General features: G+C 39.2%; 1 protein-coding gene across 3 annotated transcripts in view; it reads left to right on the top strand.

Annotated features, from left to right (window-relative positions):
• The first annotated feature begins 1,629 nt into the window (after positions 1-1,629).
• Positions 1,630-15,293, top strand: part of UBE2V1 (ubiquitin conjugating enzyme E2 V1) — a 28,937-nt gene continuing 15,273 nt past the window's right edge. Inside the window, exon 1 of one of the 3 annotated variants that reach the window (XM_034413795.3) lies at positions 1,630-1,773. In XM_034413795.3, coding sequence (XP_034269686.1) covers positions 1,752-1,773 — 22 coding nt within the window. In that variant the 5' untranslated portion in view covers positions 1,630-1,751. Of the gene's footprint in view, positions 1,797-9,954; positions 10,026-15,293 lie in introns of those variants that run through there. The other 2 variants (XM_087889098.1, XM_034413797.3) reach the window with 2 other exon arrangements.

The raw sequence follows: 15,293 nt of genomic DNA on the forward strand, positions 1-15,293 counted from the left end.
AAAAATGGTCATGAATCACTTTTTTCAGTGCTATTGTAACTTTGAATGGTCACTAAACAAACTGTTGTAAATCAAGGACTATCTGTATTTCTCAATCTCAGAGCCTTTAAAATGTGTAAGCTTCAACTCCCAGAATTCTACCTATACTTACTGGATTTCTCAAATCTGGGAAGTTTGAAGCCATTGTTTCACTTGAAATCCAAACTTCATGTCCTTCAAATGCAATGGACCCCCTTCCTTATTATCCAGTCAAACTAAGACCATATTTATTTATTTTTTATTTATTTTCATCAAGCATGTATTAGATAATAGATATAAGTATAAACATGATTATGAATACATGAAATGGATATGAATAAATGGAGACATTAGGACAGGGACGGTAAGCACACTGTTGCACTTATGCATGCCTCTTACAGACCTCTTAGGAATGGGGTGAGGTCAACAGTAGACAGTCTTAAGGTTAAAATTTTGGGGGTTGAGGAAGAAACCACAGAGTCAGGTAGTGTATTTCAGACATTGACCACTCTGTTGCTGAAGTCGTATTTTTTGCGATCAAGTTTGGAGCAGTTTACCTTAAATTTGTGTCTATTGTATACTCCTGTATTGTTGCGGTTGAAGCTGAAGTAGTCATTGACAGGTAGGACATTGTAGCAGATAATTTTATGTACTATGTTTAGGTTGGACCCAAGGCGGCAAAGTTCTAAATTATCTAAGCCCAAAATTTCAAGCCTAGTGGCATAAGGTATTCTCTTGCGAGCAGAGGAGTGGAGGACTCTTCTCATGAAGTATCTCTGGACTTGCTCAATTGCATTAATGTCTGATATGCAGTGTGGGTTCCAGACAGATGAGCTGTATTCAAGAATTGGTCTAGCAAAAGTTTTGTATCCTCTGGTTAGCGGTACAATATTACCAGAGAAGAAGCTACACAAGATTAGATTAGCAACTCTTAAGAGCCTTTTTGGCGATATTGTTATAGTGAGCTCTGGCACTTAGATCATTTGAGATGAGTACTCCTAGGTCCTTGACAGAGTGAGGGTCGTCACTCTAGGAGGTCCTATCCGACCAGCTTGAATTTTGTGTTCTTGGGGGAAACTGACGCATTCTACAGAAGGAAATGCGTTTTCTTTGTGTGTGTGTGTGTGCAGACAAATCCAGTGTAAAAGCAGCGTTGAGGAGATGGGCTAATTTCTGTGCAATAATAGGACAGACAATTCGCATGAAAACCAGCTATTATGCAAACCAGTTGGAAATTAGGCTTTCAGGAAGGAAACTCTTAAATCGGTATTAGGTCGCTTCCTGATTTGTTCTGTCAGCGCGGGCTCTACATCTCCGTTAATCTCCATTCAAGCTACAGATTTACCCCGGCAGCAGTCTTTTCCACCAATCTTTTTTCTTCCAAAAAAGAAAAACCCCTCCAAAAAAAAAACAAACCCAACCTTCCACGGCTGCTCCCAAATTTTAACCCCCTCACAACGCCTCATTAGAGATTGAAACTTGCCCTCCCGGATGTGCTCGTTTCCCAAACGGTATATCTGCACCAGAAAAACAAACGCCGACCCAGAAGTGGGGAGAGAGAGGCTTTGGTCTGGGTGGCCTGCGGCGGTCGCCTTACCCCCCCCCCTTGTCTTGCGCCCGCCCGCTCTCCGGCTGCCGCAGCCACTTGCCTTAGCCGCAGCAGCAATTCACTTCCCGCGTTGAAGTGACGTGGGCGGTTGGGGAGGGCGGGCTTGGAGCGACAGCGGCGCAAGATGGCGGCCACCACGGGCTCGGGTGAGCGGGGACCGGTAGCCCAGGCCAGTTTGGGCCGTGAGAGGAAGGCGCTCCTCGGCGGGGAGGGAGGAAGGGGGTTGGCGACTCTGGCGGGGGGTCGCTTCTCCTGGGAGGGGGGCTCAGAAGGCGTCCCCGCGGGCTCCCAACCAGACGGGCTCGCCGGCTGGGTGTGTCTGGGGCCCGAGGGTCATGCTACCGTATATGGGCTGGAACCCATCTAGGCGACCGGCAGGGTTCTGGCAAGGAGAGACGTGAAAGGCTTTAGTCTTTATCGCCATCTAGTGGCCGGCCGTGTTTTGACAGCCCAGGCGTGGGAGTCGGAGCGAGGGGCGGTGGCCTGGGGAGTTGGTATCCCGCAGGAACTGGCGAAGGGGCGACTTGGTCGAGGCTGAGGCTGGGGGAGAGGGGCAGTGGGGAGCCTATGTAGGGCGTGGGGGAGAGGATGGAAAGGAAGAGGTTCTGGTGGTGGAGAGAGTCTAAGGCAGAGGTCTTCAAACTTGGCAGCTTTAAGACTTGTGGACTTCAACTCCCAAAGTTCCTGAGCCAGCCATGTTAGCTCAGGAATTCTGGGAATTGAAGTCCACAAGTCATAAAAGGGTCATAGTTGCCCACCCCTGGTCTAAGGAAATCTTCTTCTAAGAGACTGACTGCTTCCTTTAGTTGTACAGCTGGTGGGTTTCAGCTCCCATCATCCCCTGCTGTACGGGTGATGGGAGTTGGAGCTGTCCTGTTTGGATTGCACCAGAAATCAGAAAAAAAGTAGATGATTGGGATGCAGGAGGAGATGTATGTAAACTCTGGCCGCTTTTTGGCACTTCCATGTTCAGAAGCAGTGAATCTTGAAGGGTGGAGAGTAAGTGCCAGAGGGCACTTTGCCTTTTCTGTGCCTTTTGATCATTGAACCCTGAATTGCATTATATTCTCCACTGCCACTGTTTGAATGGTTTTTGGCATTTCAAGTCCTAATTGAATGTAAGAACCTCGGTTTAGGTAGATTTTTTAGTAAGATCCTTGTAGGGTCCACTAATAGGAAGTTACTTTTTATCTTGAGGCTAATATACCCTGTCTGTTGTTCCCAGCATTATAGAGTCTCAGTTACCCTGAGGTAAGATGGGCAGTCAATTAATTTTATGAATAAATAAATCCTGAACTATGTCAAAGATGATTGGAGGCTGGAGGCTAAAACATATGAAGAATGGTTGCAGGAATTGGGTAAAAAATGAAAAGAACTAGGGGTGACATAATAGCAGTGATCCAGTATTTGAGGGGCTGCCATAAAGAAGAGCAGGGTCAACCAATTTTCCAAAGCATCAGAAGAACCAATGGTTGAAAAGTGAATAAAGGAAAAAGAACTAAGGAGAAATATCCTGACAGTAAGAACAATCAACTAGTAGAACAGTTTGCCTTCAGAATTTTTGAATGCTCCAACACTGGAGGCTTTTAAGAAGGGACTGGACAACCATTTGTCTAAAATGATATAGAGTCTCCTGCTTAAGCAGGGGGTTGGATTAGAAGACCTCCAAGGTCCCTTTCAAATCTCTTATTCTGTATTCTGCAAAAGTGATAATTCTAAAACAATATTTTAGACATGAATTATAAATGTTTGTTATTTGTTTGATAGATCTTTGGTAATTGAAGATATGTTTGCTGAGAGAACCTTGTAGCTGGATAGGATTTCATCCAGGGTGGATTTGATTTAAATCAACTCGATTTAAATCATAATTTTTAAAGAGCAACTGTCATCTCTGTCCTGCAGCGGCTCCTCCTCTGACCCGCTGTTGACTCACCACCAGTCCCATTCACTTTAATGGGGCGGCTGGTAATGCGGCAGTGACACAACAAGGTGAGGGACATGGCAGGCAGCAGGTGAGTGGATGCCCGCTAACAGGCACTGCCATGATGGATCTGAAATGCCAGGTACCCTAATATTATATTTATAAGCTGCTTAGAAGGTTTCACTTTCATTTTTTACTGCTTGCCCTTCCTCCTCACACTTAGAGCCTAGTGGTACAGATGCATTTCTCTTCAAACAATCATACAGTTTGTGGTGTACATAGATTTGCAAAACAATGGAATAAAGGAATATTCCTGAACTTTATTTTATGATTTATCTCATGGTTACTGTGAAATTGTGTGAATGCATCAATGCAGTGCATGTTATCTGAGCTTGCAGAGCTTGGATTCGTTGAATGAGTTTACCAAAAATGTAAATATTGCAGATTATACAGCCTCATGCTACATAACTAAACTCCATTTCATGCTCAATAAACTAAATTATTAATATATCTTAAATAGAAAACTATATTTAGATAGATTTTTACTCCAAAAGCATTTTATTAAAATAAATTAGATAAAAAGTTTAAAAAATCTGGTTTAAATTTTTTAAAAATCTGATTTTTTAAATTTATTTTTTTTAAAAGCATTGATTTTTATCTACCCTGATTTTATCCTTGGTTATCTGGATTCAAGCCAAGTTTTTAAATACTACTAGTGGTTTCAGTTGGTTTTAAGACGACACTGCAGTCTTTGCTGCCTTGTTGTAAGCAACAGAGATTTTGAGGACAATCTGGAGGTGTTTCCATGCAAGATTTCTATTCTACAACTGCTTATTACCATTCACTGAATTTGATGAGTATTCACATAACCCTTACATTCCAGTTATAACTTGTGACTTCCCCACAGCTTTTCCTGTCGCTGTTTATTATAGAGAAAACGTAGAGAAAAAGAAGAAGTAGCTACCTGATATTTTTTGCCTATAACCACATAGTGGGGTGGTTCTTAGCTTAATTAAGAAAGGGTTGTCTCTGGGGAAAGTAATTGCTCAGGTGGGTAGATACTGCTGGTAACAAATTTGTGTAGAAAATTTTTCCAATTGATTCAAAATTTTCCAGGAAGCCTACATCTTTGTCTACAGTACAAAGTAGTAAACGTTATTGCCAGAAGTTGTAGTGATGGCTTAAAAGGATATTAGACAAATAAATGGAGGAAATTGTCCAGTATGTCTGGAGAATCAGACTTGAACAGCACTGATATAGATCACATGATATTATAATTCAATAATTCTTGATAGGGTCTCAATGAGTTAATAATGGGTTCAGAAAGGGCTGATGCCAAATAAAATGTTGAAAAACCTGTTCTACATAATACTTCATATAAGAGTGAGTAACAAAAATGTTTTTTGGCAAATTAAAAGCTTCCATCCCTAAAATGGAATTTTCTTGTGTTCCGTTGAAAAAGTGATCAAAAAGGCTTGGGTGTTGAGATCTTTCTGTGCAGAGGATTGTTTCAAACGAGAGAGTAAAGGATAAATATGATATTTCTAAAGCAGACATTTTTCAGTAAAAAAGCATTCTGCGGCAACCCAGCATCTTTGTCCTGATGTCTATATAGGTGAAGTGATAAGAAATGCTAACATATGTAGCAGGGGTGAAATCCAGCAGGTTCTGACAGGTTCTGGAGAACCGGTAGCAGGAATTTTGAGCAGAACCGGCAAATACCACCTCTGGCTGGCCCCAGAGTGAGGTTGGAATGAATATTTTGCAATATTCTTCTCCCAGGAGTGGGGAGGGAATGGGGATTTTGCAGTATCCTTCCCCTGGAGTGGGGTGGGAATGGAGTTTTTGCAGTATCCTTCCCCTGCCACGCCCACCAAGTCACACTCACCAATCAGATCACGCCCACCAAGCTACACCCACAGAACTGGTAGTAAAAAAATTTGGATTTCAGCACTGATATGCAGTCCTATGAATGTTGGCTCATAAATCCTATTTATTGAGAATTATTTTTCTGAAAGTTCACAAGGACTCCAGCCTAATAAGGACATCCTTTATTCCTCCATATTACTATAGATAACTGACTTCTATGAGATTAGACTACTGTACTTGTCCATTTAGGTTAAAACTAGGAACAGTATTTAGTTGATTGTTCCTAGAGTCTAAAGCATTTATTTACTATCTGATCCAGCTGGAATCCTCTCTTATACAAGAAATGTGGCAAATCACCAAGCTTTAGTTTATCCAGTAGCTTGCCCGTGCTGGGGCAGAACAGGAAGGAAGCATCTTTTAGGGTAGGAATCTGATGTACTGTATCTTTAGAGGAAGAAGCTATTTCATGGTCCTTAGTTTGGAGGAAATGCTTGGTCATAGACTGGAACACATTACATAAATTGGAAGAGAAAGAATTTCTGTCTATGTCACATTTGTTAATACGGTAATATTCATGTACCTAGTAGAATAAGTAACAAATCTTTCACTTGAGCTCATAAGAAGTTATTCTCTTTGTCACATTTTAGTTTCCAGTTTGAAATTTATATAGAAGAAATTAAGTGTAACTGGCGATTATTTTGGTTTATAAAACTCTTCTTTATAGTCTATTTATTGACAACTTTAAATAAAAATCAAAAGATAAGTACATTGCATTTAATGCTGATTTAACCACTTTGTTGTCAAAGCAATCTTGAGCCACTTTAGAGTTGCTTTTCCCCTTGACATGAAGGAAATCAAGAATTGTCGCATCCTGTATTTTGATAGTGACAATGGGGTGATGCCTGACATCTTTATTATTTGATTGTATTTATAGTGGACCTGTTGAACAATACAGCAAAGACCGATTTGGATATCAGTGAACATTCCTGCTTCCAACTATTGGCTTACCTTGTCCCCAACAACCCAGCCAGAAAATAGCTGTCCATGGTTTGGTTTAAATGTAATATGTCTGATTGAAGCTGACCTACTGATTTGATATAGCTGTCTTTGCATTGCTCCTATCTGATAAACCATGCTTAGGATGTATGTTATCCAAATGCATGAAGTTTATAATTCATTTCAAAATCATTTTGTTATACTATTGAATGTATTCCTGAACACAACCAAAATGACTGTCCTTTGGTTTTTACAATAAAGTACTATTCTTCAGAGTTCACAAGAATAGCATGCCCAAATCCTTCTTTGGCTTGTGCCCTGCTCTGAAGTTGTATTTGCACACTGTTTTGATAATCCAAAACCCCACTGACAAAGGAAGTAGCGGACCATCCTAAACCTGTATGAACTTGTCTGAATGCTAAGATTAGCTATGGAAGCCCTCTGTCATGTGCCTGCCAATTAGATCTGTCAGATGAGTAGGGACAAAAGACAGGATCTGCCTTCCCCTATTACTATTTCTTAATTGGGTTCTTAATCTTTGAAGGTTTTATTCCACTGTTTTCTCTGTTATATTTTAATGGACTTAATTTTTATTTTTATTTGTATCACATTTTTAATTTGTTGTATTCTATACTTTTATTTTGTAAACTGCTTTGAGGATATTTTTCAAAAAGGTATAAAATATACCTAATTATAATAATTATAGTAATTATAATAAAGTTACATGATCAGATATTTATTACATTTGCATCTTCTTTTCATGGATTTAATTTTTTCTCTCCTTATAATTCTTGTAAGGTAAGAGGAAATATTGTTAATGGCCAAAGATATGCTGTTTCTTTAATTCAGATCCGGTATTTTAACCACTGTATCACACTGTTTCTTAGGTATCCCTATCTGAGCAAATAATTCTGTTCAACAAAAATACATAGCAGCAATAGCAACAATTTTTGCATGAGGAAATGAAAACTCTTAAGTTAACTCATAATACTACAGTTTTTAGTGTCAGCATTCATTTTAGCAGTTTGGAAGTAGTTTCATTGTTCTGGTCAAATGTCCTGTTTGGAGGTTGTATTTTGGAAATGTCTTCTTACAGATCTACTGTTTCAACAGCTACATTTGAATCGCTGAGATCTTTATTTTCGACCTTTGTATCAGCATATTGGACTTTGTTCTTGATACAATAACTTTGCAGTACTGGCCTAAAACGATTAAGATGTGGTAGTGCATTATAGCAGTGGTTTATACACTAACTTGGATATTGATTTGTGATGCAGAAAGAGTTAAGTTTGGCCTGTTCATAAAATATTCATAAAAGTTACAACCATTCATTTAGCGACTGTTTCGAAGTTAGAGTGGCATTGAAAAAAGTGACTTACAGCAGATCAGTGTTTTTCAACCTAAGCAGTTTTCAGATGTGCAGACTTCAATTCCTAAAATTCCCCAGGCAGCATGGCTGGCTGGGGAATTCTGGGAGTTGCAGTCCACACATCTGAAAGTTGCAAAGGTTGAGAAACATTGCAATATATCCTTTTACTTAGGACTATTGCAGCATTCCCCCTGTGTGACATGATCAGCGTTGGCAACCAGCATGCATTTGTGACAGTTGCAGCTTCCCAGGGTCATGTGATCTCCATTTGCCATCTTCCTAGCCAGCTTTGACAAACCAAGTCAATGGTGGAAGCTGGATTCAGTCAACAACTATGTTGCTTTACTTAACTGCCATGATTCACTTAACAACCATGGCAAAAAGGTTGTAAAATCAGGCATGATTAACTTAACAGCCTTGCTTAGCAACAGGAATTCTGGTCCTAATTGTAGTCATAAGTTGAGGACTATCTATATATTTTTCCGATTCTACTTCCCTTAATACATATTCAGCTTATAGCTGGAATAAATAAGAGGAGAACACATGGCCTTGTCCCACTCTTGTGCCATCCCAGAGCTAATCTGTTTTGTCATGCTCTGTCTATACTATAAATTCCTGACCTGCACATAGGTTTTGCATGAGAACAGAGAAATATTTTGAATTCCAATTTTTCTAAAAGACATTCCACAGTTTGACATCATCAACACAATGCAAAGCCTTTCTATAATCAATGAATCATTTACTTGACTTATTTTTTGTATTCTTGGCTTTTTCAATTATCCAGGGTGTATCAGCAATAATATTTCATGTTCCTTGGTCTTTTCTAAAATCAGATTAAATGCCTGGTTTCACTTTTTCCATATGAGGTTCTAATGTGTGTTGGATGTTCCTAAGCATTATTTTGCCAGCATGTGAAATTAAGGATATTTTATGATAGTTTGCACATTCTATTAAAAGTCTCCTTTTTTGTGGTACTGGAGTGTAACTTGACCTTTTCCAATTGGCTGGCCAATGTATTATTCTACATTTTTGCTCACATAACTTGGTTAGGACCTTTATTGATTCTTCTTCTATTGCTTGCTACATTTCTGTGGGTATTCCATCAGTTCCTGTAGCCTTCTAACTTGCTAATAATCAGAGGGCTGATCTAATTTTATCTTCTAGTATTAGAATTTCTTGTAAGTAGGGAATATGTTTTAAAGTATTTTGGATGTTGACATCTTTACAGTATTTCAGTACATTCTATCCATCTTTGATCTGTTTTGAGTTAGATACTCTGTCCATTGGTGTCCATACCAATTCAAAGATGGAATCTCCTGAATTCAGAGCTCTTTCAGAAGATTTTCTTTGTTTTTCAATGTCTGTTTCCATTTTCAGTGTCTTAACAGATTTTGTTGCAATAATGTACTTGAGTCTTATATTTTGTCACAGCTTTCTGAAACTTTGTTCAGTTCCTTTTTGAGATTTTTGTCTTTCATGTCTTTTATTCTCTTGGCAATTTCCATACTTTACTCTGATACCCAGTTTATTTTCTTCTGCTTTTGGGTTTTGGACACTCTTATTTCCATATTAATCTTTAACAACTTCTTTAAGTTCATTCCTCTGTTCCTGTGATTCTCTACTAATGACATTCAAGACTTCAAAGTGCTTCCTGGTGTTCTTTTTGAAAATGGTAAGTATATGTTCAAGATCACGTTGTGGAAACTGGTTAGCTTTCTTCTTTAACTTAACTGGAACTACCATATGACAAGGTAATGATCTGTTCCACAGTCAGTACCTGGCTAATGTCTTTGATGCTATAAATGAGCTCCTTTAGTAATAATAGTTTTTAAGAAGAGACTGGCCAACCATTTGTCTGAAATGGTTTCCTGCCTGAGCAGGGGGTTGGACTAGAAGACCTCCAAGGTCCCTTCCAACTGTTGTTCTGTTCTACTCTACTCTACTCTACTCTACTCTACTCTACCCTACCCTACCCTACCCTACCCTACCCTACCCTACCCTACCCTACCCTACCCTACCTTACCCTACCCTACCCTACCCTACCCTACTGTACTCCATCTGGTGATGTCCATGCATAAATACATCATTTTGGTTGTTGACAATTGTGTTAGCTATGAGAAAAATAACCGGAGTTATGAAATTGAGAAGTCATTCTGCTTCATTTCAGGTTGCTAAGCCAATTCAGTACATCTATAATTATTTCAGCTGCTGATTTGCAGTTTCAAGTTGACTGGAACAATAAGGTAAATTATTAATACACGTAGCCCTTGTTTAGTCACAACTGGGACCAGCAACTTGATTGTAAAGGAACAGAGCAGTCACTAGGTGAAACTGTGACTGTGCTTATGATCTTACTTCAGCTTCGCATTAGTGACTTGTGAAGGCCGTGAAGGCCAGGCTTGGTCACAAGGTTACTTTTTCATCCCTTTTGTAACCGCAGTCGCTATCCAAAGCAGTTGCTAAACAAGGATTATCTCCCCTTCCATTTAAGAATTGCTTTAAGAGCCTGTGTTGAGAGGAGCTATAGACACCAACATTTTTCAAAGAAACATCTATCTTGCCATGTCAGCCACTGTACATTATAATGGCATGTGTAGGGAGTTGTAGAGCACATATGCCTGCTAGTTTCTCTGGTTATATTAGAAACATAGAAAACTGATTGCAGGAAAAAAAAAAATTGTGGTCCATCAAACCTTTTAAAATTTCTTTTTAATTTATTATTTTCATATTTTATTTATTTATTTTATTTTATTTAATCTAATTTTTATACCGCCCTTCTCCCGAAGGACTCAGGGCGGTGCACAGCCCAAAAATAAAACAAACACATATATAAAATTTAAAAGCAATTAAAAATATATTAAATAATTTGGCCCCGACATCATTAAAAAATAAAAACAACCCATCAAAATTAACATTTAGGCCAGCCCAGCTTGTTGGAACAATAACGTCTTGAGGGCACGGCAAAAGGTGCGTAGGTCAGGGATCATCCATATCTCCGGGGGTAATTTATTCCAGAGGGCGGATGCCCACACAGAGAAGGCTCTCCCCATGGGGGTCGCCAGTCGACATTGTTTGACCGACGGCACCTTGAGGAGTCCCTCTCTGTGAGAGCGTATTGGCCGGTGGGAGGCTATCGGTAGCAGAAGGCGATTTCGTAAGTATTTTTTTTAAAAAAATTGTCGGATGATATTGTTTGCGCACATTTTGTTTCCTTACAATGTTTTTGTGATGGTAAAAATAGGGATCTATTCTTTTCAGGGTTTTTTTTCCCCATAAATGAATAATTTCTACAATGATGTGGATACTTACTTATTCTACTCTCAGTTAGAAAATAAATAATAAGGAGCAGGCTTATAGATTTAGAATTAATTGCCACAAGTTAATTGTGGGTTTCTGACGATCACTCAGACTAAGATGCGGGTGCTGTATTATCCATTGTCATAATTTCATTTTGTTTTGCTTTCCCTCCTTTCTGGGTTATACAAAGATCAGGACAGGTGTAATGTAAAGTCCCCTTTTGTTTCTTTTGCTGTCTCTGTTGGAACAGCAAATGTCAATCATTGTAGCAGCAATAGATCTATGGTCAAATCACTGACATTTTTCAGCTGGTTTGTTTACTCTGCTTGAAACCACATAGTAAAGTATTGCTGATGTAGGGTTAGTAAAGAACAGAATTTAGAATCATTTCATATAGTGGGCTGGAGAACTCTACTAGAGTGCTGCTTTCTTATGCAGATAACTGTGGATTTTATGCTAATTTTAGATGAGACATGCACTACAGATCAAACCATTTCATAACAGTGAGAAAACAACTATGCATATCTACCATTAAGATTAAAAAGAGTTTGCAAAGCAGGGGTGAAATCCAGCAGGTTCTGACAGGTTCTGGAGAACCGGTAGCGGAAATTTTGAGTAGTTTGGAGAACCGGTGAATACCACCTCTGGCTGGTCCCAGAGTGGGGTGAAAATGGAGATTTTGCAGTATCCTTCCCCTGCCACGCCCACCAAGCCACGCCCACAGAATCAGTAGTAAAAAAATTTGAATTTCACCACTTTTGCAAAGGTATCCAAAGTAATGGACTCCTCTGTTTACTCCTCTGGCTGAGTAAACCCAACAGAAGTGAGTGGCAGTTACTTCTGAGTTGATATGCACCAGTTTGTGCTGGACATGTATTGTAAATCCTGTAATGATAATTCAGCTTCATATATTTTCAAGTCTCTGTTCTCTATTTAGATTTAAATTGTGATAGAATTATGAAAAATACCCAAGTCTTCCTAAAAATAGGTAAGATAATTGATTTATGCAACAAAAAAATATATTGATTGATCATTGCTGTCAACAGGAGGGAATGCACATTATAAATTATTCTGTAATATTGTGGAAGGTAGGGGGAGAGAAAAACATATTCTGTCCACTGAATTACATTCAGGATTAAACTTAATAGAAGATATAATTATAACATTAAGAATGCTTGATGATTTGGTTCAGTCCATACTTGGAAATGTGTACCTGATGTGTATCTTCTAAATTAATTATACAAATTAGAATCCTTCCAGTTCTCCAGTTCTCTGAATCTGGCAATGGCAATTAGAAGTCGAAAAATGAACATTTGATGATAAAATAGACAGGAAATGTTTTGTCTTAAATTTGTAAAATTGTATTATATGAAAATATTACAAATGTTATATAGATTTTTTTTAAATGTAGATTATGGAAGTAAATTAAGTGGTTTTCTGAATCGGCAGATGCTAAATCAGTAGGTTCCAAAAATATTCTAGTAAATTTTTCATTTAAATTATGTTTTGATTATATATAATATTTGTAATATTTGTCTATTACTTTCAAGATCCCATGCATTGATTACATAAAACTGCTTAGTGTTTATCAAGTTGATTTGTTCAGAATGTCTTTGGCTGGGAAATTATAGTGCACGATCAGTAAGGCTGAGTATTGTTTGGGTTGCAGAGGCAAAAAAATGCTTCAGACCACACTGGGATGCTTTTTTTGCACCTGTCCACAGCTACTTAAAGCACAATCTACCACAATTAAAGCAGCCATGCTTTTTCCAGGGACCACCATAGCTCTGTCCACAGCTGCTGCATGATTGCAGGGGGAGAAAACCACGTATTGTATAGGGCAGGGATCTCCAACCTTCAGAACTTCAATTCCCAGAGCTCCTCAGCCAGCAAAGTTGGAGACCCCTGGTATAGGGAACTTCATGCCCTTGGCACATTCCGAAAGACTTTTTTGCCTTTGTATCTGAAGTGTTACATAGCCCTATTAATCAGCATTTTACTGCAGTATGCTCTTAATGGATTGTATCAGTAACATCATCAACTTCACTACTTGATATGATCCTTTAAAAAGTGGAAGTAAACCAGTGGTGGGTTTCTACCAGTTTGCGCAAATCAGTAGCGGCAGCTGCGGGAGGCTCCACCCACCCACCCGGACGTCATCACGGATGCTCTGCATGCGCAGAAGCACCGCGTGTGAGCAAAGCGAGCATGCACATGACACGCACATGCAAACAAGGGAGTTAAGCTAAATGATAAGCATCTTCAGGCATCCTAGCCTCCATTTGTATACTTGCTAAGGAAAAATGGACAGTAAGAGTGGCCAAAATTGCAGATCTCGAATCACCTGTTTGTAGCTTTGAAAGGCTAGGAATCATTGCTTTGTTTTAAAAGCTTTGCTCTGTTTGTCTGAGAAATAATGGAGGAAAATTAAGAACCACAGGGAGTGTTCGGTGCCCACCAGATTTTATTCTGCTCTAATTCAGTGCTTTAAAAGAAAGCCTAACTTGATTTAAACTGAATGAGAAATTTGCCTCTTCAACTTGGAAACCAAGGCATAAATATGATTTGTGTTGACTAGCATTGGAAAACGCCTTATACACAGATAATAGGTGAAGAACTACTATAAAACTGAAAATGTTTATTTAGATCAGCAAACCTTGCAAAGAAATACCCAAAGGATTGAATTTTATTGCCAACTTAACATTTATATTGGTTAGTAGACCAGAATAATTTTTTAGTCCAACTTTGGACAGTGAGCAATTAAATATTAAATGCTTAACTGCTTTGTAGGCTTTTTATGTTGTAGCTAGGCCTATAACTCAAACAGCCATGACACTACCAAAATGTAAATTTTCACCTTTTTGTTGAAATAACAATCTTGCCAAGTTATACTCTGTTCCTATTAAACTGTTCCAGTAAAGCATTAATATACACATTATATCTTCTGCAAGTCAACTTCAAGATCGTTCAGCCCTTGGGCAGTATAATAGCTCTTTTTAATGTTGAGGCAGGCCATTTTCTCTGGTTATTTTCAAGGATATGTCTTCTGACTTAATTTGGGCTTTGTCACTTTTCATGTGTAGTCATGTTTTTAGCAGACATGACTTTCTGTTGCTTTTAAAGGATAAGAATTGGCTTTTGTTCCAGGTCCCACAAAGAAGAGATCTCCCAAATTTTGTATCAAGCCTTCCTAGAACTTATCCCTAATATTCATATCACTATGAAGCTGGGAAAAGAATAAAGGCATGCAGAAATACTTTGTATTGAACCATTTTAAATCTGAAATTTTGCAGAACCCTGTTCAAGGGTTTCAAGGGTTTAAAACTACCGTTTTTGTGTATGAAATTAACTGTTTCAAGCATTTGGAAGTGATCCACATTCAAGACAGCAGTTTTGCACTCAAAATGAGGTGTTTTCTGATATTTTGTGCCAGAAATCCTTCAAAATGAGATGCTTTGCGCTCACCTAGAACCAAGACCTTATCTCTATAATTAGGATAGAATCAGTGGTGGGTTGCTACCAGTTCGGGCAAACCAGTAGTTCCAACCAGGGCTGGCCCCGCCCATCGGTCCTGGCACTAATTGCCGGTTTTTCGATGCCATGTGCACGTGCTCACATTTTCAGTTTGGCCAAACCGGTTACAAGGGTAGCAGTCACCGCTGGATAGGACTTTAAGGTACTTGAGAAACAATTTATCATTACATTGTGTGAAAGGTTCCTCTCCCCCCTCCCCCCCACATTACACTCTTCTGGGGCCAGGCCTATTAGCAGTAAGGACATAAAAAGAGCTTTGCTGGATGAGATTTCTAATGTATCTAATCCTGATCTATGTTTTTATAGTGGTGAATCAAGTGCACAAGGAAGCCTTCTGGTCTCCCTGCAGATGGCCTTCAAGGCATCACACCGGTGGTGGGTTCCTCCCGGTTCCGCTGAGCCAGTAGTGGTGACGATATGACATCACCGAACCGGTTCTGCCCCCCGCCCCCTCCCCCGTGTTATTCTTACCTTTTATTTGGCCCCACCCCCAATCTATTGCTGCCTCCTGAGTCCCAGCTGACGGGTTATAAGGAAAAATACTGTTTAAATTCTTGCTGCGGGGCTTCAAAGGGCTGCCCTACAGCTGATCAGTGTTAAAAGGCAGTGTGGTGGTAGACCGGTGCCTCCAAAAACAAATGGATAGACCGGTGCCTGCAAAAATAAATGGATAGACCGGT

The sequence above is a fragment of the Pantherophis guttatus genome, chromosome 3 (genome assembly GCF_059756535.1).
Source record: "Pantherophis guttatus breed Tessera chromosome 3, ASM5975653v1, whole genome shotgun sequence".
Taxonomy (NCBI): Eukaryota; Metazoa; Chordata; class Lepidosauria; order Squamata; family Colubridae; genus Pantherophis; species Pantherophis guttatus.